Source organism: Lasioglossum baleicum, unplaced genomic scaffold (genome assembly GCF_051020765.1).
Source record: "Lasioglossum baleicum unplaced genomic scaffold, iyLasBale1 scaffold0021, whole genome shotgun sequence".
In the NCBI taxonomy this organism is placed as follows: domain Eukaryota; kingdom Metazoa; phylum Arthropoda; class Insecta; order Hymenoptera; family Halictidae; genus Lasioglossum; species Lasioglossum baleicum.
The window spans coordinates 1,906,536-1,929,980 of record NW_027469081.1 but is presented as its reverse complement, the minus strand read 5'-3'; the positions used below and the strand labels follow the sequence as shown (position 1 = coordinate 1,929,980).

At 36.2% G+C, this 23,445-nt stretch overlaps 3 protein-coding genes and 1 long non-coding RNA gene across 7 annotated transcripts; 2 read left to right on the top strand and 2 right to left on the bottom strand.

Annotated features, from left to right (window-relative positions):
• Positions 1-405: 405 nt before the first annotated feature.
• LOC143219119 (SUZ RNA-binding domain-containing) lies at positions 406-4,203 on the bottom strand. 2 transcript variants are annotated; one of them, XM_076444960.1, is made up of 4 exons: positions 4,044-4,198; positions 3,345-3,415; positions 2,798-2,987; positions 406-1,907 (listed from the first exon to the last, which is right to left on the bottom strand). In XM_076444960.1, exons 1-4 carry the CDS (start codon positions 4,095-4,097, stop codon positions 1,716-1,718), a joined length of 507 nt encoding a protein of 168 aa, XP_076301075.1. In that variant the 5' UTR covers positions 4,098-4,198; the 3' UTR covers positions 406-1,715. The 2 variants fall into 2 exon arrangements, with proteins under 2 accessions (XP_076301075.1, XP_076301074.1); XM_076444959.1 differs by lacking the exon at positions 3,345-3,415 and having other exon boundaries at positions 4,044-4,203.
• Positions 4,204-6,237: 2,034 nt separating this feature from the next.
• Positions 6,238-9,637, top strand: LOC143219175 (uncharacterized). Its single transcript, XR_013011253.1, has 3 exons — positions 6,238-6,317; positions 7,571-7,624; positions 8,858-9,637. It is a non-coding gene; the product is annotated as an uncharacterized LOC143219175 (long non-coding RNA).
• A 949-nt stretch (positions 9,638-10,586) lies between these two features.
• Positions 10,587-20,768, bottom strand: Klhl10 (kelch-like protein 10). 3 transcript variants are annotated; one of them, XM_076445046.1, is made up of 9 exons: positions 20,357-20,768; positions 17,792-18,117; positions 16,832-17,147; positions 16,262-16,714; positions 15,591-15,760; positions 15,087-15,256; positions 13,516-13,674; positions 13,220-13,424; positions 10,587-11,531 (listed from the first exon to the last, which is right to left on the bottom strand). In XM_076445046.1, the coding sequence occupies exons 2-9, from the start codon at positions 18,016-18,018 to the stop codon at positions 11,252-11,254; spliced, it is 1,980 nt and encodes a 659-aa protein (XP_076301161.1). In that variant the 5' UTR covers positions 18,019-18,117; positions 20,357-20,768; the 3' UTR covers positions 10,587-11,251. The 3 variants fall into 3 exon arrangements, with proteins under 3 accessions (XP_076301161.1, XP_076301160.1, XP_076301162.1); XM_076445045.1 differs by lacking the exon at positions 20,357-20,768 and adding an exon at positions 18,573-20,350; XM_076445047.1 differs by lacking the exon at positions 17,792-18,117 and having other exon boundaries at positions 20,357-20,766.
• A 326-nt stretch (positions 20,769-21,094) lies between these two features.
• Positions 21,095-23,440, top strand: Atpsynb (ATP synthase subunit b, mitochondrial). Its single transcript, XM_076445072.1, has 4 exons — positions 21,095-21,256; positions 21,624-21,782; positions 22,134-22,486; positions 23,061-23,440. Exons 1-4 carry the CDS (start codon positions 21,229-21,231, stop codon positions 23,235-23,237), a joined length of 717 nt encoding a protein of 238 aa, XP_076301187.1. The 5' UTR covers positions 21,095-21,228; the 3' UTR covers positions 23,238-23,440.
• Positions 23,441-23,445: the final 5 nt, after the last annotated feature.

Genomic DNA, 23,445 nt, shown 5'->3' with positions numbered 1-23,445 from the left:
TGTACCACACATTCAAGCGCGAGTGTCGTCTGCTAGGAGAAGGGGCCCTGAAGACAACAGTCTAAAAGCTGGAACTAATAAACTGTAACTAAATATATACTGCACTATATGTAATTCTTTTGGAAAAATTATATTTATTTAAAATATGTAATTATAGTAATTAATCAAATCTGAGCAGACAAAAACCTACAATGACGCATAAACCATTTCTCCTTCACTCTGCGTATAAGCAAGACAAAGCATTGTGAAATAAAACCATTTTATTTCACTTCATGTTTGCACAAACATTTTACCAAAACCATTGGTCCAGTCACCAGTATTCTTCAAACAATTTTCACTGATACATAATAATTGTTGGTGTATTACCAATCTGTTTACAACACTTTTAGGAAAATATAATACAAATTGTAGGTTTTAATTTTTATTGGGCCGCGCAACTCATTTTGCGGATAGATTATAAAAATCCCTAGAGTGCGGACAAGTATCACACTGTTTCACTTTCTCGCCTGATCGAATACAATTACACAGTTAAATAGACAAAATTGTGATTGCATAGTAATAAGTAAAGTGTATACTGAATTTCCGTATAACGTAAATCAGCAAAAGAAAGATTTGAATCGTTTCGGATCATTGATAGAATGCTATTAAAGAATTTCTTAATGATTTTTTAAAAGCATCAGTCTCGTTATAAAGCTCTTTCAACGAAGAATACTTTTATCATTGCACATTCAGTGATTATGACAAGAATATTCCTACGTCATATAAAACGTTTTACTATAAATTAGAGTGGTAAAAAATGTTCTTTTCCTATTCCTATCAGTTTTTTTACACATTCAGGTCAGCGTGACCTCACAGAATTACGAGCTGTATATTTAATGATGCGATGCGAGGCTCTTTGTAATTTTATTCTTTTAAATGATTTCATATTTCGATAGGAAAACTACATGCGCTTGCTCTTGTAAAAAATTATTAAATACATGTAAAATAATCATTACCGCTAAAAAAACCGATAAACGAGTACAATAACACCCATAACAGCAAGCTCTATTGAAAATTCGCAGCTGTCCTGAACGCGCTAGGAAAATATTTCGTCAATTTGTACACAATTTGTAACGTATATTAATTAAAACTTGAAGTTCACCTTTTTATTAATGATCTTCTGTTTAAGCAACGTAGAAAAGTTAAATTAACATGACAACGGATCGATTATTGAAATACATAACAGAGTCGTGTTAGAGACATCTTTTATTGTTCAATTTGTTTCAAAGACTTGAATAGCAGAACAAGTGCAGAAAGTAAAATAGTTTCCCCACTTTTATATCGTATTGTAAGTCAAATATTTCATCTTAACATGTTCCCTATACGACGATTGTAGATTTCAATTTTGTTATTCAAAATTGTTTAAAATATGACAAACATCAACAAAACATAGTATTATATAGGTAAGAAACATTACCATTTCTATAGTAACTTATCTTTGCCGATTTATTAGTCTTGATCCTTTTGCAAGTATGGTCTATGTAATGCAGTGCCCAGAGGGCATAGCTTTTACCATGCTCCTTTCAAAATGAAAGGAGCATGATGCTTACATTTGGGCAGAAACAGCACGCTGCTGTTGTCTGCCATCAGCCTCATAGCCGCCTCTCTTCCTCATGCCAACAAGAAGGAAGAAGAGGAAAAAGATAGGTGGAAAAAGTTGATCTCTGGAAGACGCGCTACCTACGTACATTAAACCCTCGTGTTCCATCTGGTCCAATAGGCATGCGAAGAATGTTACTTGGTAGGCCGCTACCACTAGCAGTTATTGTCTTTGGTTGTATTCTATTTATTTCTTGTTCTAATTTCTCTTCTGGACTTTTTTCTTCTCCAAGAATTCGTTTTCTTGCTTCCGCGTACTCTTGCTCCCTCTAAAAATATAATTTATTATATACAGTCAAACCTCGATAACTTGGACCTCTTTAACTCAACAATTTTGTACAAAACTTCCTTCAACTCGAATTATTTTCCAGAAATGTGGAAGCCAAACAAGCCAAAACAGTAGTAAATGTTTTACGAAATTTCATAGAATGATGCGATGATAGTGAAGAAAATGTATTCTCTGCTTTGGGGCTACCGTTGAACATACCATTGATCAACAATCTGTTAATTCATCGACGCAGAGTAAAATCATAAATTTCTTTAATATTTAATGGTAATATGTAAGAGCCTTCTATATAATAAAAATCAAATGCTGTTCATTCGTCACGACACCACGGGAGAACGGCTGGACCGATTTGGCTAATTTTTTTTTTAAATGTTCGTTGTAGTCCGAATCAGGTTTTTAGATTTAAAAAAATTGGAAAAGTATCACGGAAAAATGGAAAATTGGGGAAAAACTAAAAATGCTCTTAGAATCATATTTCAATACAACAAAAAAAAGAACGTCGTAGCTTTTAATCAATATTTCAATAGAAATTTACATTATCGACGTCTGTTTGCATTATCGACATTATAAACATTCGCCAGTTAGTTAATTTCGATTAACCCAGCTCGCGAGCAACAACTCCCCTCTAGTAGATTATAATTATTATAACTCATCTCCAAAAATTGAACGATTATTTTCTTTAAAACTATTACAATCGACAAATTATTAACTCTTGTACAAACCCCCAAATTTTCGTAGGGTAAACCTCTCTTAGCTTACCTCACTTATCGAAGACTTGGCTAAGTCGAAATCTCTACAACTCGAAGATTTTAATACTTCCCTTAAGATTCCCTTGAGATTTTTTCCTATACTTGTTATGTTTCTTATAATTACCTGTTTTAAAGTTTTTATAGGATGTTTCGGCTTGTCTCCATTCACTAATGGACCGTCACCGCTACCTTGCGAATCTCTGGTTGGTCTTTTTAATATTTTTACTGTCGGTTTTGGTGGTACATACTGAGATCTCATACCATCTTCACCCAATATTATCATTCTTGTATTTGTACTTTGATTGGTTTTAAAGCTAAAACATTATAATTATAAAATAACAAGGCTGGAATATATGATAATAAGAACAGTACATATAATAAATAAAGAAACTATTACACAATTTATTTCAGTTGTGCACTTACAAATAATTGAATTCAGCATTATTTTTATATATCGCTATTAATAAATAATACTATTAACGTGTTAACTTTTATTATAATCGGTATATAACTTTCTGTTCTGATCAGAAGTTTTGTAAAGTACCTTTCGAAGAAAGTTTTGTGTGTCTTTCAATTTTCGAAAATTTATATGTACAATTTATTCAGTTTTATGAATTATACTCTTTTAAAAGTTTTACAAACCATTATAATGTCCACCTTCTTGAACCTACCTAGAAGATTCTATTTCTTCTAATGCTTCTACCGCATTTAACTGGAGGGCATCCAACTTTTTGTCGAGTGCCTAAAATCGATTGTAGTTCTAATATTACATTATCTTAGTATAAATCTAAATGATATCGCACATTTCCAATCATAATTTCTTTTTGTTTTCCAAATTTATCTATTCTTGGAGATATAATTTTTCTTTGAAGCCTCTATAGTATTACTTGCTAATAATGTAGTGCTTATTAGTGCATACTGAAAATGTACTACTTTTGAAAGACTATAAATGCCTATAACAAAAATTTCATAACACGATCGAACACTCACAATAATATTTCAAGTAATAACATATAATAGAAATGTATGAAAGTCAATTGTACCATTCGGTAGCAATAGAAAGGTAACCTTATGGAAAGCAATGTATTTTCTTATTACCACTACTACCAATAGCCACATGGATTCTGACCTATGTAATATAAGAATGCAGGAATGTAGTTGCACGTCGAAGGATTTCGAAATAATTGCAATAGAAATGTTTCATTGTTAAATGATGTTACACTTTTGAAATGTTTTTACTGAATTAAACTGAATGCCAACAAAAATTAACACTTTACGAACATCAATTCTTATACAGGTTAACCAAATTATTGCTGTATTAATTCAATTTGAAACAATGCTATCTTCGTTATATAAAAAATTGAACTTACTCCTGATTCCTCAATTTCCTCCCAACTTTCAAGAACATCGTCCATGGTTGACATTTCGGAATTTCTGTATAACTTCTACTTTTTAGGGACTGCAAGAAACTTACTAATACAGCCTTGACATAAACCAACATAAACCACTAAGAACGGAAAAGGCCAGCATATACATACACGAACAAATTGATTACTGGCAGAGCCGTGCAGGCCTAGCGCTACGAACGGAACATTGAATAGCACGACATAAGAAAAACTTCTTATTTCAGCAGGAACCTTACATATACAGTGTGTCTCAAAATTCCTTCAACATCCGGAAAAATGGCAGGTTCCTGAGATCATTTGAAGCAACATTTTCCTTTGCAAAAATGTTATCCGCGGCTTTGTTTAGGAGTTATTAACGAAAAACACGGACCAATCAGAGCGCGACTTAGACGCGAATTAGCGCTATTGGCCGACTGTGCCAACTTGCGTCTAGGTCGCGCTCTGATTGGTCCGTGTTTTTCGTTAATAAATCCTAAACAAAGCCGCGGATAACATTTTTGCAAAGGAAAATGTTGCTTCAAATGATCTCAGGAACCTCCCATTTCCGGCCGTTGAAGGAATTTTGGGACACCCTGTATCTCAGTCTATCTCTATGTAGTTATGATAGCGCTACTGTACCATATGCTCCGGGAGGAGGGAAATTTGAATATAAAACGTAATGTTTAGGCACAGACGAGGTATAAGAATAGACCAGAGAGGAAATGAGAGTGCTCACGCCCGGGGTTTGGCCGTGCCACTTTTGTCTCCACATCATGTTTAGCCTGGAACAGCTCCTACATCATCTTTAGCATGGAACAGAACCTACACCATCTTTAGCAGTAAACAGAATCCACTTTACTGTTATTAAATCTGTGGCATGGCTCAGAACTAGCTTCAACCACCGACCATTAACTATTATTTCCTCTCATTTCCTTCCTCCTCATTATTAACTCTCATTTCCTCTCTGAATAGACCAATCACCATATATGGGGTTTCGTGTCTCACACAATAGCAACTGGTTTCTTTACGCCCTCTACGCTAACGAACGATAAATGTTGGAACTAGATCCACGAAAATGATCAAATACAAATGGCTAACGTTAGATATTACCGCTTGCACTGATCGCGGCAATCTTTATTATTAGTACTTGTATCGAACAATTCTCTGAATTCGCTGTGCATCTTAGAAATGAAACAAAGTGAAACTTGAAATCCTTTCAAGCACCGAGACCGTTCCACTAGATTTCGTATTTGTGGATAGAAATTATATTTATTGCATTTTCAGTATACATATATTTTGTACATAAAAATAAATTCTATTGTGCTATGATACCACAATATACATAATAGTAATAATAATTACAAGTGACAAAATTGTTCCAAGTGCTTTTTCTACTAACTTAACTACGTTTTGTAGAGGAAAGGGAAGTGTCGACATACTTTTGAGCGGTAGTTACGTCCTTTCGTGGAGAATGTAATGGGAAACTACTATACTGGTAGGGAAGTATCGGAAGAGTTCAGAAGTTTATACAGGGTGTGGCCGAACAGGTGGTACAACCGAGCAGGGGGTGATACTACATGTAAAAATAAGTCGATTAAAAATGGAATAACACTTTTTTATTTGACGTTTCGTTTTCGAGAAAATCGAGTTTGAAAATGCAGCGAATACACGTGCTATTGCATAGGAATCGTCTGACACGTCTGACCATGATCAACCAATTCTATTTTGTGCATATATGTATGTATGCGTATGTATATACTAAACTAAACCACGCGAACCTGACGGAACTTTAAACTCGATTTTCTCGAAAACGAAGCGTCAAACGAAAAAATGTTATTCCTTTTTTTCGACTTATTTTTACATTTAGTATCACCCCTGCTCCGGTCGTACCACCCGACCGGCCACATCCTGTATATTATACATATATTATATGTATGTATGTACATATATAGATATATATACATATTAAATTTCAATAAAACACACTCCTGCTATGCAGTCATACTTCAAAATCAAATCATAACAAATCTTGTGAAATTATTGGGGTGATTTAGGTACCCCATTTTAGCCCAACTTTGTACTTTACTAAACGCGCGAAAAAAGCGCACAATATCTTATCACTGATAAGCGTGATAGCGTCGTCGAAGGAGACAGTGTGTACTTAAGGAGTCAGAGCTCTGTTGACAGCGTTGATTGGTGTTTGACTGTATTCGCATCATTGAAGTGTAGTTCAACAGCGACATCGGTACCCTCTTAACTGTGCGTATAAATATTTTCTTCTCTTTTTTATTGCAGCCATTTATTACGATGTTAATTCAATCAGATTCCAATTCATATTTGATTATAGTTAGTAATGTATTTACTGGGTTGTGCGGGAAACCGAAATCACGGGATTCTTCACTCTCGGGTCGGGTTGGGAACGCTCGGGATCCCGAAAGTACAGGGCGGAGCACGGGAACCAAGTGTTTTTGAACTGGCTATTACTTGGTTAGTAGCAGAGTTGGGAAAATTTTTTATTTAAAAAAAAGTCATTTAAATAATGCCAAAAGTGATCTATTTATTATTTCTTATTTGCAAATAAAAGATTATTTCTTACTTGGATTGAGGTGGAAATCAAATAAGAAATTTTTGGTTTTTTCTTATATATGCAAGGAGAGAGCGCAAGGTCGGTGCCTGTCAGATTTGATTCAAACTTTGTAAAGTTATACAAGATCTCGTTCTCCTGTTAACGTGTATACCCCGCTATAGCCGCGCAGATATTCAGTAGTTTTTAAGATATTTATAATTAAAGGTTTTCATTACCATGAATATAGGTTTTATTTCCATGTATATCAAGTACCGTTGTGGCTTGGAGGTAGCGTGTCGGGATAGTACGCCGTTTACCAGGGTTTTCGATTCATTGTCGATCAGAGTTTTTTTTTTATCAATTAAACTTCCCTTTATTTGTTTGTACTGCTATAATACTATTATTTATTATAGCGATACTGCTCTTCACATGCAGAAATTAATATTTAATTTTAATAAAGCATAACATGAACATAATGCGTTACATGTATAAAATAACTATAGAGATAAAGTTAATACTCACAATTATTAACAATTAAAACATGCACATTTTTGATTTTGTTTGTTTCTATTGGGAAACACACCTGATTTATATTTTGAAAAATTTTCCGTTCTATTGACAATCCTGATGCAAACCATGCATATTTAAGCATGGGTTGAATTTTTGCATGTGAAGAGCAGTAATCACTATAATAAATAATAGTATTATAACAGTACAAACAAATAAAGGAAAGTTTAATTGATAAAAAAAAGCTATGATTCTTGTAGGCCTGTCTGTCGTCTGTCAGTTCCTTGAACGCATGAGTCATGCGGCATAAATGACTCAAGAATGCCGCTCTTCAGTTTATTTCAGTTTATTAGGACAATTACATATGTAATTTAATAAAAACTTTTGTTAATATTTGACTGGCGTAACTCATGTGTATTTATTATTTTGATGTTTCCAGAAGCAGACATTCAAGAAATTTCTTCCGAAGGAAGGGGACGCGGCCGATTTAGCAGTAAGTTTAATATGATGTCCTTGTTCAGCAGTGAAAACAAAAGGTTATGATAATGTAGAATTTGAATAACGGCCTACATTGGAGAAAGATAATGACAAAAACACTTTTAAAATAAACGCAATATTTGTTTGGCAATTCAACCAATTTTGACATTACAGTTTTAATATTCATGAACAATGTAGCACAATTCAGCACAACTGTTGAAATTACGTAATTCTGAAAGTGTAGGGCTAACTTCTAGGACAGAGCGATGGGCACGTTTGCCTGCCGCAGGAAAGAAGCTTCCCCCATCAACGTCTCTCTCTCGCGTAGCGCGCACCTGCGCTGCGCAGCGCAGTGTTGTTAGATTGGGCGGGTTGCACGCGCATGCGCGACCAAATGCAGGAACGTATGTGCGTCCTACAGTCCTAAGCAACGGCCGGAATGCTTCAAAACATCGTTAAACCATGCGACACTATGTAGCTTGGCCTTCGTGGCTAATACCGAACAACTATAATTGCTCTTCCCCAAAACCCCGCGCATCTGGGACCTTTCCATAAAAAAAAACATTTTGCGAAATTATGCGGGTGACCAAGGTACCCCAACTTTGTACTTCACTGACGCTAGAATCGTCGCGCATGTGCGTGCAACCCGCACAATCTAACAGCACCAGAGTTGGGCAAAATGTAATTTCAATTACAATTACAATTACTTGCCAATTACTGTAATTTGGAATTGCAGAAATACAATTACAATTACATGTAATTGTAATTGGTAATTGCAATTACTTGACGAATCACTGTAATTGTAATTGTGGTCCGCAATTACAATTACTGGTTGAGCGAAAGTAATTGCAATTCCAATTACAATTACATGTAATTGTAATTGAAGATGTAATTAATTACTCATGTAATTAATTCCTGCCCAACTCTGAACAGCACTTCCATTTTAAAAAATGAAGGTGACCTTCATATGTCCTTTACGCGTCCACCTACATAAAAGCTACTACCATCTGATTAATGCCCCCTCGAAACCAAGCAAGTTCCATCTGATGCATTTCTCCCTAACACCAATAGCAGCCGAGTTATTCAGGTGGCCTGTTTCTGGCGCCTCACCCTGTATAATGTTTAACCTATTGAACATATTCAGCAGAAATTTAAATATCTATTTCACCCCAGCTTGTTGCAATACTGGTAGAAAGTTTTTATTTTGCATTATGATCCGCACTTTAGTAATTAATAATAATTTTTTCAGATTTCCGTGGAAGATATCTCAACGCTTCTACTTTGAGGTATCTACGTACAGGAGTAAATATAGGAACTGCAATTCTCGATTCTTAAGCAATTATGTCAGCTTTCCGGGAGAATGAGATTAATACATCGCTAGTAGGCTGCGGGGCGGTAATTATGAGTGGAACAACAACGGTTGCAGTTTGCTCTTTCACAACGTTATGTCCAGGTTGTGCAGCCGCTGCTGCTGCTCTGGGTCTTGCAGTTGGCGGGGTTACAGCGATAACGGGCGCTGAAATGATCAAGGATCATTGGCGTCGTAACGATTAACGATAGCGATAGCGACAAAGCAACCTACGACATATTGGGTTGCTTTGAAAGTGTTAGGGTTTGCGTGGATCCTTGTCTCAATAACCATTATTGTTCCCTGCTGGGAACCGGCGCACAGTGGTCTGGAGACCCTGTTTTCGTGGCCAAAATTCAATTTTTCAACATTAATACATTGAAAAATGTTTTATTCCTATAAAGTAACAACCCTTCAAAGCTCCCAAATCCAAATTTATTATTCATTTCAGATAATTCTGTGATGAGATACAGCGTTCTAAAGACAAAGTCAGAAAATTCAAAGTAAAAAAAATTTTATAAAAAAAAAATTAAACCCCGACTTCGAAAAAACGCACTAAAAAGTATAAAATAATTTCCATTTAATTTATGTGAGTACACACGAACTTAAATACAATACAATCTTTTCGGAGAGAGGCGGCGCAAAAATTTAAAATTTTCCAAATAACAGATGTTGCTGATTTCGTAATTTCCAGTGTCGAAAATTTTCAATTTTGCGCCGCCGAAAAGATTGTTTTGTATTTAAGTTCGTGTGTATATTCACATAAATTAAATGCAATCTCCTGTAATCTTGAACTATAAACGGATTTTAACAAATACGGGCCCGCGGTTATTCGACGCCTGGATACGCAGTTCCACTTGAATCTTGCATAGCAGCTTGGAATTACAATGTATGTATATGTATATTACAATGTTTTCTCTGCGCCAGTCAGAGACCCCGAAAACCTCTCATTACAATTTTCTTGAAATTGTGCAAGTTTAACGAATTTTCTCAAGGTTAAAAAACGTTCTTACCATAATTTCCCTATTTTTCCCATATTCTGCAAAGTTTCAGCTCTAATTTAAAAAAAATTTCATCGCTGTACCTCATTTCTATCGAAAGTTCTTTGATTTTGTCTCCGATTTGGACGAAAGGTCTCACTGTGCGTCGCGGCGCGGCGCGCTGCGACTCCCCGCGTCTCTTTCTTTCCCATACGCTGTCCTCCTTTGCGTCGAAAAACATCGTTCATTGCACAAGTAAATATTATCGGAATTATATCGTATTTGATATCATTTTGCATTAGAAAAATGCCACGAATATGTTGGTCAAAGTCCCATTACTAAATAATGAAAAATAAAGTAGTTTTGTTTTGGATTAGTTATATTTACACTTCTCGGCGACCGAGGCCTCTCGAGCCCCGCTGTCCTTCTCTACGTTCGGCAAAAATCAAAGAACAGGATCCCTGGCGGGTAATTGTCACTGGGCAGACCCGTGTTGGGGACAATTATCGATAAAATACTGTAGTCACCAAGTTGTACAATAGCACCGCAAACGTTACAACTCTCGTTACAAACGATTAAAGCAATTTGTATCTTATAATTATTTTGCCATACCTTCGAACGTTATCTCGTACGTCTTGAAAAAAATGTAATTTCGTTTTTTTTTCCTTTTATTGTAAGCAGTGTTCAAAATTCGTTCATATATGCAAAGTCATAAATCCAATAAAGATCGTACAAAATTGTGTTACAAAAACTGCGAATATAAACATGTGTCTCATACAAAATAGAAAAACATGGTCCGTTTAACAAATTCGAGTAAATTAGAAATCCGAAATTATTTTCTAAAGGACGGGTTACTACGTGTTCGGTTGAATGCTGCACACATTGCAAAGCATTCTTTCTATTACTTTTGATCGGCATAGGGAAGTGTTTTTTTCTTTCAGTTATTCGAGGACCTGTCGTTGTCGTCACGCTTCCCTGTTTTTATAATTCCTAATTGTTGGTCTTAAATCGTGTGGTAGCCATTGTTGCATTCACATTATATAAATGCTTGTAGTTTGAAAATCATTTTTCTTCCTGGAGAATTGCTTTTCTCTCGATTACCCATTGAAACATTTTCAATTCTCTCGAATCAGCAAGTATCTTCTGTGAATTGAAAATAGATGACAGATAAGACGTTCCAACTTTTCGAAGACTTGATTTCGCTTTGGTTGATTAGTCGCTCCGAGCCTTCGTTGTTGTTTTGTTTTTATTGCCGTCGAATTACAAAGCTTTCCGCTATCAACATTATTTCTCCAGCATTTTATCCAGTCTTTGATTAATTTTGTTGATTCTCGTTGTTCGAGTTATTATTTCGTGGCATAGGTGGCGGCGCTGGTATAATTTCATCGGCTAATAAATTCTCACGATTTTGTTGCGCCTGATCCTGCTGATGTTGCTGTTGACTGCGGGGCACTTCTAACGCCAGCAATTTCTGTCGCTTTTCTTCCATTAGCCGCTCACGGTGCTTGTGAATGTAATCATTTACGTTCGGTAGACCCACAATTACGCAGGCTGAAACTGCCGAACGATATATGTTCATGTCGGTTGCTTCGTACCTGTAGAAAATACAGGATGATCTTTATAAGCTGACCGATTGAGTTTTCTTCGAAATGGATAGGCATACGAGAAAATCGATTCAACGAAAAATGTTCTGTTCCGAGGGGAACATCTTGCGATGTATACGTCGGCGTTCTAGGTGATGGACCCTAAGTGATCCCAAGGTCAATTAAAAGGTAATAAAAAGAAAGAAGCCATGAAATTAATCTATACACCTTCCTTTACATCCTAGATTTGGTCCTATCTCGATTTTATACACTAAACTTGTGAAACAAATCATTTCTTTAACACAAGGTTTTCGACATTTCTCTTGGTCACGAGAAATGTTACTTTCAAGTATCTGAATGTTACTAAATAGTACTCTCTATGGAAAATTATTATTGTAGATTACTCGCATATATACTCAGGTTTATGAGAAAGTTTTAGTCATTTTGAACAAACTAAAAATATTGACTTTTGGCGCGCTAAACTGGCAAATTCCCCACTGTGCGCCGACCACGCCGATCGTAGAAAAAGACAGCATGTAAACACGGACCGCGCGGCCGAAGAGACTCTACTACATAGTATACAATACTGTAACTTCTTTATTTTTTACTTATTTTTAATGAAATTTTACCAATATATATTTGACATTTTTCTGATTAAAATGACACCAAACAAGATACAATTTGACCCATATTTACTATGCTATATGTATAGCATACGTTTAAATAAACAACTTAACATCTCGAAAATTATTTTCTTAAAGAATTAGACTAAAATTTTGCAAATTATGGGAGCTACAGCCCGTTGGAGGTTTTTAAACAACTCATTTTAATCAGAAAAATGTGACAGAGATCTTGAGATTGTGCGTCGAGCTCCTATGACGACCGTTCCCGCCAGAACCTAAGCGCAATAGTAGTAAAATCTGTGCCAACTCTCGTTGGACTGAAGAGTTTGTTCTTCAGATAAATGTAAGACCACATAAATTATTTATTCTCACGTGTTCGTTCCTGTTTTTTTCTAATTAAGTAATAAATAGAAACTATGAAGGAATATGCGTTTTCTCGAATACACATTGTATTACCTAAAGATTCATAGATGTCCCCCTTTGAGGAAATACATAAATGGTCACGTTAGGGATGCGCTTTCTCATTTCTCGACAATGCAAAGATAGGGTTTTCAGTGGTCAAAACCACTAGATAAACAATCAGTCTAGGCCGCGATCACTCTCAAAAGTCCTATTTTTACGTCTGCGAGGAGTAATTTGTAATATTTTTACGTGTGTCTATCCATTTCGAAGAAAACTCAATCGGTCACCTTACAAAAATCACCCTGTGTACATATAAGTGAACGATAAACTGATTACTGCACATCTAATCAACACAAATCTAATTTAACATAAATATTGATCAACGATATCCACTGGGTGTTCCTGTAGAGCTTTCTGTCCGATAAAACTAGAACGAGAAATGTAAAAGTTCTATCAGAGAGGAAATGGGAGTGCTCACGCCCGAGGTTTTTTCTGTCGCCACTTTTGTCAGTACAGTGATAGAGCATACCCAGGTTTAACGTGGAACAGAACCTATACCCACTTTTAACATGCTAAATATGCCGAGTAACACCTCTGCAAGTTATGTAATTATTCGTTTCAAGAAAAAAAATAAACAAAATTCTATATCGCATGAAAATCAGAATGAAATGTTACCATTCGTTCGTCTTTTCGTCGTAACATTCGACATGATAGATTGTGGTAACACTGTTGTATCCTCCTATCGAGAAAATCATGTCGTCGATCACTTCGATTCCAAAATTACTACGCGCGTGATACATATCCGGAATCGGGCTCCAGGTGTTCGTAGCCGGATTATATTTCTCTCCACTGGACATTCTAGATATTCCGTTAAAGCCTCCTGCGATGGGTACCCATTGAAATATATATATGTATATAAAATTAGATGGTAAATATTAGTCATTGGATTATACATAAATTTAAACTTTTACCGATCGCGTATACGCAGTTATGATAAGCGATACATGAAACTCCGCTCCTGCGCGATCTCATTGTAGCTATGAGGGTCCATTGATTGCATTCTGGATCGTACATTTCGGCAGAGTTTAGACATTCGTTACCGTTAAAGCCACCGGTAATGTAAATTTTATCTACGCGGCCAAACAATTGTATTATGACAAGTGTATTATAGGTTTTACACTCCAAATTCACCCCTTTGCAAGTCTAATTCAACCTTATGCAAATCAATTTCACCTGTTTCGTAAATCAAATTCAACCTTTCGCACAACTCAATTTCACCATTAATTATTTAGTTATTTAGATCAAATTATATATTTGTAAGACCATGTGTAGACACACGTGAACGGTGTCATTACTGCGAGGGAAACATGAGACTCGATGCTCAATACGCTTCGATAGACTCATACATGTGTACTTTCATTTTTGAAATTTATTAATTAGAAAATTGCTACAATGAATGTACATGTCTATACACTCTACACACAGTTTTCATAAATTACAAAGTTAATGAATTGGTATAACTACTTTTAAATAAGTTTCATTTCAAATTCATTTACATTTGATTTGGTATTTTTTATAAAACTTACTTAAAAATACTTTATTTGGAAAAGCTCGAATTTGATTTGCAGAAAGGTTGTATTTGACTTGAAAAAGGTTGAATTTGGTGTGCAAAACCTGTAAAAGGTTGAATTTGATTTGTAAAAGGGTGAAATTGATTTGCAAAAGGGTGAAATTGATTTTCAAAAAGGTGAAACTGATTTGCAGACGGGTGTATTTGACTTGAAAAAGGGTGAATTTGGAGTGCAAAACCTGTACAGTAGTGTGAACAGACTTGTATTTATAATTAGAGCCTGGGCAACAAAAGTGAAAACTACATCGCGGATTTTATGCATTTATTACAAAAATGGGTGGTTCTAATTTCAAACAATAGGAAGATTAAAGGAATTTGAGAATATCGAGACATTGTTTGCAGCTTGTAGGAACTATTAAAGAGAGTAATAAATTCCTGTTTAGCTTCTACGAATTGCAGATGATGGAAACAATTTTTATTTTGCATAACGAACCGCAGTCTAGAGTGTCACGTCCGGTGGTCCAGCCATTAGTAAAACTAATTAAAATATATACATATTTTTTGGATTTCTTTTTTATATTTTCTCAGATGATGTTGCACGGGAAATAAACATCAAACATTATAATTATTAATATAATGATTAAACTATCAAACTTGTTATATCAAACCATGAGCGATAAAATGAAGGAATGGTATAAGAAAACATAAGATATATTTCGCATGGAATTGCTAACTCATGTGATTTATTTCGTTATTAAACCTCACTTCGAATTCAGAAACCTTATTAAATAAATAAGAATACTGCAAAATATCTATTTTATTAAGCAACAGCGCGTTGTCGCGCAGCGACGACGAGGAGAAGAAGTTATTTAGAGTATGAAGAATTTAAAAATTCTTTTATTTCTAATTGAAACATATGCTTCAATCTGATTACAGGTTCACAAAAAGGAAAGTGTGGATAAGGAAACATACCATTTAATGTAGTTGCACTCGCGTCTGATCTATGGCACTTCATCGGTGCTATTAAAGACCATTGATTAGTCTTATAATTATATCTTTCTGCGGTATTTTGACGATAATACCCGTCATATCCTCCCATCGCATAAATGAGATCATTGTGAACAGCAACGCCGACGTAACATCTAAAATTCGGGTAGCATCCCCATTAGTATACATATAATAGCTAACTTGTCATAAGCTCTGGTATGTAAATACATACTACCCTTGAAAAGTATCCGGACGCTTATACATATTTACAGATATAGTACGAAGGTAATTTGAAAAATTCCAGTTTCAAATGACTTTATCTCTTGTTTTAGTGTTTCCTCTGATCGCAGAAAAATGGCTGTGGAGACAGTTAAAAATAAATTGGACAGAAATTCAGGCGGAAAGTATTGAGAAAGAGTTTGTCGTTTAGACGATAAGAAAATTTCAAGTGTCCGAATACTTATGAACGGCAGTGTACACATAGTAAACCTTCTGGCGTTCATTGGGGCGACTTCTCTCCAGACTTTAGTGACAGCGTTGAAACAACGACAACTATTAAAATAATTGGTCCCGTCGAAACCACCGACCACATAGATATTAAAACCAACTGCTGCTGTTCCATGGTATGATCGTGGACCGCTTGGATCTACCTCTTCCACCTTTCGAAACGTTCGTGGAAACAATAAATTATGAATTTCTTACTACTAATACAGTAATGTCCCATTCTAAGTCCCAACGGAGGAAACTCTTGTCGCCGAGCAGTGTAAACTACTAATCCAATTACAAAACTTCTTTATTTTTCATTATTTTTTTTATGGGACTTTGACCAACTTATTTGTAGCATTTTTCTTATTAAAATGACGCTAAACACGATATAATTTCGACTGTATTTAGTATTCGAAACTTATTGTATTCTTTAAATTGCCAATGCGATGCTAACTTTTCTATTTTCAACTTTCTTCTTATACAACCTTTCTCAAGATATCTGTCACATTTTTCTGATTAAAATGAGTTGTTTAAAAACCTCCAACGGGCTGTAGCTACAGCCGCTAATCTGCAAAATTCTAGTGCATAAATGTCATATGCATTTTGCATATTTATCGTGCATAAACATCCGCAGTCTAGACATTACTGTAAGTAGAAATAATCGAAACATTCACCTTGACCCATCGATCGGCCCTGGTGTCATATGTCTCTATGAAATTCGTAGCAGTTCTGCCGCTCCATCCACCTATGGCAAATAATATCTCGTGGGGCACCCGTGGCCTCGCGATTTTCGGCGTAGGCACTTCCCTATCCTTCTGCGTGATGATCTCGAGCTCGTATATAAATTTCAATGTCTCGATGATGATGGGCCGACAAGCGACATTCCCGGTAACGTAAGGATGATCTTTCACGTTTTCATGAAAGAATTGGGTATCCAATAAACCAAGGCGAATATTCTTCATTAAATCAGCTATGTAACCCTTTCGGGATTGTGGATCGTGATCGATCCACTTCAACACCAGCTCCCATACAGTATCTTCATTTTTCACATTCAACTCGTCAGCGCCTATCAATGTTGTTAACTCTTCGATTGGTAAATTGAGGATTTCCTCACTTCGCTGAGCTACCTGAGTTCAACAAAACTGTCATTCGATTTTTTGTTCGCTTCGTCTCGTTCATTGAAAACTTAAATACTGGGCCAGATGGTCGTGTAACGCGAAAAGAAACAGAAAAGCGCCAATGACCTGTACGAAGTGTCTCATAACGTAACGGTACGCGCTGTTCTCCAATCCTTTACAGAAATGTTCCCGCGCGAATCTCATGACGGAGATACAGTTCTCCGGCGCTAGATTCTGTTTGAGGAACTCGCTGCAGAGTTCGAGAACGCCCAAAATGTTCAAATAATCCGCGGTCACCAACAACTGACACACATTCTCCTTGTTCACGTTGATCGATCGTAGATACGCATATTCCAAAAGAAGATTCATCATATTACTGCTGACACCAGGCAGGAGAACGTCAGTCTTTTCACGGAAATGCAACGTAGTTGTGAACAAAGTCCTATAAACATCGAATCGTTTAATGGTGAGGTTTCGAAAATTTTAGATGTCATCATTAGAAAAGAAAAATTAAATAGGTTTTTGTTAGGGGGGTAGACTCGAGTTTCCAGGATTGCAAGGGTGCGGCAGAGTTGGGCATTAATCGATTAAAATTTTAATCATGATTGATTGATTAATGTATACGATTAGAAAAAGAAATCGTCGAAAAATCGGCGATTGATTCGATCGATTGATGAAGTTAATCGTCAATCGTTGATTAAATGAAGAAATCGTTGATTAAATGAAGAAATCGTCGAAAAATCGGCGATTGATTGAAAGAGTTTGTGCAAAAAAATACGTTCAAGGCTTAATGACAGTTCAATAGATGCATTATGTTTTTTACAATCACATTTCAAAAGTATGAATTCAATAAATTGGTTAATGTTTTTTCTATTAAACAACTGTGTTTTTGTACCTTCATGAAAATTCCTAATACCGGTATACCGGTACAACGTTTTAAAAAAAAATACCGAATACCGGTATTGTATTTTTAGTCCGGTATTGCAATCCCTACGTGCAATCCTGGAAATGAGTCTACCCCCTAATTAAGCCATTGTAAAATAACGGAACGAGCTGCGAACTAAATATTATGCAACGTGTGAAAACCTGAAGTAGGGGCTACACGCTGACAAAATCGCTCTGTGTATAGGGAAAACGCCTCCATCTTCTAGTCTTAGAACGGCGTCGCAAAGAAGATTATTCTGTCGGAAGTCATAGAGCGATTGCATCGCTTGCGTACTCATACATCGGCCACCGCTCTCGGCAATCAAACGCTGTGTGTTCGTTTCGCATACGTCGATTTCTGTGCTATTATTGTTTGAGTCTACATCCATATCAAATTTGCTGTAATCTAGCCGCAAATCTCTTCAAGGTGACGCGACGACGAATATGCGAGTCTTCCAGTTAGATGAAGATAGAAAAATTTCCTAATTCTATAAATGTAAAATAGAATACCAGATAGATAGTATAGTGTTAATGTCGTGATCCGATGTGTCGATAATTTCAAGATTCATTAAAATGTTGAAAGCGTTTAGGAAAAATTTCTACAGAAGCCAGAGATTTAGACAAACTCTGAAATAAACGAAAGTATTTGAACGTTAAAATTATGATCGACGAAAATAATCGTGAGCATCGTTTAACATTTAACACTAACCGTAGCGAGCACAAAATATAATTCATTTAAATATTTCTTTCAATTTTTATAAGAACTCGTGCTCGAATGAAGAAATTCATTTAATAATTTCTGTAATGGAATTATCCTTGCAACTTCGATGATTACAAAGTAAAAAATGTGACAGCGGTCGTTTGACCGGTGGTGATGCGGTTAGTGTTAACGATGATAACGTGTGCAATTGGTTACCGAACCCGATAAAGAAGGAATACATACTTAAAGGCACATGAATTTTCAAGTAGTCCAGGAGGTTAGAATTTCTTATAGGTTGTCAACAGTTCCAATCGTGTTTACGCGGTGATTTTTAAGATTTGTATCTTCAAACACAGTTGTCTCGATCTGGCTGATCGGTGAGGTTGTTCTCGCAGCCAAAGTAAAACGTTTCGCAAATAAGAATTAGTTATACCCGTTGAAATTTAAAATGTGTCAAAATTCTGACACGTGGACGGACGGACTTGAAGACCGTACAACAGAGATTTAAAAAAAAAAGGACGGAGAGTGGAACAAAGTTGGTTGATGACAGAAAGATACAAACTATTTTGTGTGATTTTAAAAAAGAGTAAATGTCGCTTCTGGCTGTGACATAGGTCTTACATGTCCGCCGTTCAGTCTAGGACTGTCTTCTGACAAAAGAGGGCCTTTTGTGCAAGGTTCACGACAGTATAAAATAAAGATTAATCAAATCACGATTACCGGCTCTGCTAAGGTACATTTTATTTCATTGACCCATATCTCCATTTACAAATAATTAGTAGTGGAAACATTCGAAGAATTACAAAAAATATATATTAAATAAACACAACTATTTGCTAAACGTATACCAACATATTAAAATTATTGTAACTTTTAGATTATAGTTTTTTATTCGAAATTTTACATATGGATTATAATGTATACCTAGTGATGCAAAACAATGAGGGCTTCTCCATTCTACGTACCCAGTGGCGTGTTACCCTATGAGCAACTTGAGCAAATGCCCGGAGCCCCAAGCAAAAGGGGGCCACGAATACAAACCAAGATCCAAGATCGAAATTCTACGTTTTTCTCATAAAGTTATTTAGTTGGGGTTAGGGGCCCCGAAATCTTACTTTGCCCAAGGCCCCAACTAATTATAACACGCTACTATACGTACCCAATCCGTAGCCTTTGAAAGTGACTCGGATCGAGCAGTTAAGAGGGCCGGCGCGGCCGTGTAAGAGTGTGCGGGCACACGCACACATCGCTAAATTCGCATATACGTATATGGAATTACAAGGTTTACGAAATTACGAAATGACGCTTCGGGCCACCGATATATGACATTGTTCACACCCGAGGCGAATCAGCTTGAATAATACATATATTTTGTTCTGAAGGAAGGTAAAATTGCAAAATGTTGTAGAAGCCCCCCAATAGGTATAGGAATAGAATTTATTGAAAATCAACATATTTATTAAATGTGCATCTATTAGCTCGATATTATCCTTTATTCATAAGACACTAGAAGGTCTTACAAATAAAGGATAATACCGATTGCCCAGGTCTCACCACGAGGAGGTAGCTGCACAAAAGACCCGAAAGGGAGTCAGGACGAATGCAATATTCGTTCTGGCTCCCTTTCTTACAACGATGGACTTATACTAAATTACGCAAGTATGTCGAGTAATTATTGCGGGGCAAAAGGTGTGAATCGGAGAAGAAGTCTCCGATCCACGGGGGATCAAAAGCAAATCAGGCAGAAGGCTCTGGTTCGAAGGTGACGCGGCGCGTACAATGCTTGCAGCCCAACTCCGGCCAGAGCCGGTACCCGACGTACAACCAACGAAGCAGATCACAAGAGCAATTATAATCCTGCATACGAGTGGGACGCCCAAAATGTAATTTTTATAAAGAATAAAATTGATAAATTTGAAGATGACTCACTAGTCTTCATCGAAAGTCTCGATGAAAATTTCAAAAGTATGAAGGACAAGTTTGAAAAGACAAAGGTAGCTTTGAAAAATATTAGTAATCAAACTTACCGTTGTTCCTTGAATGAACAGTTGAAGGTAGGCCAGGGTAACTGTAGATGACCCCTTGTCCTCCTCCGGTCAGTGTTGGGCAAAATTTATTTCGAATAACGAATAAAGAATAACGACTAACGATTTTATTCGCTGGAAATTATTCGTAGCTAACGAATAACGCTTTATTCGTTATTCGTTAGTCACGAATGAATCCCGGGACTTTTATTCGTTATTCATAATGACGGCAGCGAATAAGAATAAAGGCCGGAGAATATGCGCAGCCGGCGCGGCGCCGCGCCAGCGACAGGCGACAATCGACAATCGACACCCGACACCTCCGGTCCCCTTGGCGCTCCAGGTCCCGCAGCACATCCGCTCACGCCGCTCCCCCTGGCTCCCTCCGCCCCGACTGACTGACTGACGGAGAGCTCAGAGCAGCTCAGAGCACTATGGTTATATCGCACGAAGCATCGGTTGAAGCTAGTTCTGATTTATGCCACAGGCTAGTAAAGGTTCTGTTTCATGCTAAAACATATGCTGCTGCATGGTGTGGTCGCTGTTTTGTGGTAAAAGCGGGCTCTAAATACGGTGCGCCTAGGAGCTGTTCCGTGCTAAGCGTGAGCGTGCCAGAAAGTGGTGGCAACCAGTGGCAACTCAGACCCGACGTGAGCACTCTCTAAATATATCAGTGTCTCTTATCCTCTCTGATATGGTCATGGTCTAAGATTGGTCTAGACAGTATATTGGACAGATTTGGTTTACGAAACACGCTAGAACTTTCAACTCTATGTTTTGAGTAACTATAGGAGAACCACTTCACTTCGCAACCAACTTCACGCACTCTCGCGTTCTTGAATAAGACCGAGTGGCAAAGTGCTACCAAGAGCAAAATGTTGTCACGATTAGCTTTTCGTAATAGTAAGTTGGAATTTAATATGACTGTAATACAAAATTTATTATTGACAAAATGTGTACGCTAATAGCCGCGAAATGTGTTTAGGATTGAACAAGATAGTAACTGTCATTGCCAAAGTTATGTCGGTTACTTTCCTCCCATTATGTAATAATATGTTACTTTCATGATATTTTGTTCTAAAAATTTCGATCATGAGAGTCTTGTGCAAGTAATTTACTTTACTTAAATAAAATAACAAGTTTGCAAATTATTAACTTTAAATAGTCGCCGATAATGATTAAACATAATTGTGTCTCTCTGTTGGTTATGACATAATACATATTATGGTCATTTAAAGTAGTTTGTATTGGTTTCTATTATATTTTAAAGCTCAAGCACTTTCCGTGGCTGTTCGAGGAATTCAATCCTCAGCGCCAGCGTTATCCGATGTACCACGTCAAAAACGTCCTGTACATCCATCTCCAGTTAGACACGGCTTTATTCCAGAAGAATGGTTCACATTTTTCTACCCTAAAACTGGTGTAACAGGTAGTGTAATAATTTTTCGCTTATGTTTTTATCAAATGAAATCTTTAAATCTCAATAAGTACAAAACTATTTAATAGAAGAATGTATTCAGTTTTTAACAATTAACATGTTCCGTGCCATGTGTTTCACTGACGATACACGTTAAAATATCCATTCCAGCCACGTGTTACCGCACTAACAAAATATATTTCATAACAAGTTGAAGACTATAGGATATATTCCCACCAAAAGAATACAACATGCAGTACAGAACAAAGCAAATTACCTGAATGAAAAATCGAGCAAAAACGGCTAGGCACGGAACATGTTAACATGTGAATTTCCAAATAATAATTTGCAATTTTTATTTAGGTCCATACGTGTTCTTAACTGGTGTTTCAACGTATCTATTATCCAAAGAGTTATATATTCTGGATCACGAATTTTATAATTCGATCTCCTTATTTTCAATCATCATTTTTGCCAACTATAAATTCGGTCCTAAGATAGGAGCATATTTAGACCAAAAAAGTAAAGAATATATAGATGCATACAGTACTGGAAGACGATGTGAATTGGAGGGTGCGGAGCAGGCGATTAAGGAGCTCGAAACAGAAAAGTGGCGTGCGGAAGCACAAGCTTTAATTATCGATGCTCGAAAACAAAACATTGCTATGTCATTGGAAGCTGTATACAGAGAGCGTTTGATGAAACTTTATGTTGAGGTAACAAGCTTGCATAAGATATAAAAAGTGCTGTTTTTAATATAATGATTTTTAACCCTCAGCACTCGAATGGTGAGTTTGAGGCGCCACTAAAATTTGCTGTACTATTACTCAAATTATTCTTTACATTATTAAATGTGTCGTTATCTAATCAATAGACAGCGGATCTTTATGCAAAACAAACATTTTCTACCTGAATTGCAACAAACTAGAGTGAAATAGAAATTTGTTTTCTTAATATGTTTAATAGGTTTGAAGATAATATAAGAGTACTTTTAAATTCTTCTAACGGTTTTACTGTTTTAAATTACACAATTTTTGTCATAAATGCATAAATTCTGCTGTCTGCTAATCAATTACTAAACATTTAGGTATTGTACAAGGTATTATACCAATTTCGTATCCATAAAATTTGAAAAATCATAGGCAACAGAAATATTCTAGGTAGGAAGACATGTTTAATTTTCGAGATAAAATAGCTCCGAGTGCAAAGGGTTAAAAATATAAATTTTATGAATTATCATTAGATGGAATTTTCGAACTTATATGTTTCGAATGTTCATATTATTTACAGGTTAAAAAACGGCTCGACTACAATGCTCAGATAGATATAGTGGAACGCAGAATTGCTCAGAAACATATGGTACAATGGATTCTTAGCAATGTGTTGAAAGCTATTACACCAGAACAAGAAAAAGCTAATTTACAACAATGTATCAAGGATCTCGAGAGTCTTGCCGCGAAAGCGTAAGAACTATTAAACAAGACAGAATAGAAATAATATTATTATATTTGAATTAGTCCCCCCCCCCCATTGTAAAAGGAAACGAGGACACTGTACAATTTACAGCATTCTTGAAAACATTGGATAATCATTAACATGAAATGGTTATTTATATACAGTGTATATTATGTAACCATAATTCTTCAAGTCAAATAAATGCCATTTGAAGATGTCA

Bases quoted from the DNA above. Each gene is read 5' to 3' on its own strand.
- LOC143219119 (XM_076444959.1), bottom strand. From the start codon at position 4,174: ATGTTGGTTTATGTCAAGGCTGTATTAGTAAGTTTCTTGCAGTCCCTA. The intron at 2,988-4,043 runs GTAAGTTCAATT...ATAATGTTTTAG, and splicing joins AGGAAATTGAGGAATCAGGA to CTTTAAAACCAATCAAAGTA. The intron at 1,908-2,797 runs GTAATTATAAGA...TTATATTTTTAG, and splicing joins CTATAAAAACTTTAAAACAG to AGGGAGCAAGAGTACGCGGA.
- Klhl10 (XM_076445046.1), bottom strand. From the start codon at position 18,018: ATGGATGTAGACTCAAACAATAATAGCACAGAAATCGACGTATGCGAA. The intron at 15,257-15,590 runs GTTTACTATGTG...CCCGAATTTTAG, and splicing joins GCCCCAATGAACGCCAGAAG to ATGTTACGTCGGCGTTGCTG. The intron at 13,425-13,515 runs GTAAAAGTTTAA...TACCCATCGCAG, and splicing joins TAACTGCGTATACGCGATCG to GAGGCTTTAACGGAATATCT.
- Atpsynb (XM_076445072.1), top strand. From the start codon at position 21,229: ATGTTGTCACGATTAGCTTTTCGTAATA. The intron at 21,257-21,623 runs GTAAGTTGGAAT...TATATTTTAAAG, and splicing joins ACGATTAGCTTTTCGTAATA to CTCAAGCACTTTCCGTGGCT. The intron at 21,783-22,133 runs GTAGTGTAATAA...ATTTTTATTTAG, and splicing joins CCCTAAAACTGGTGTAACAG to GTCCATACGTGTTCTTAACT.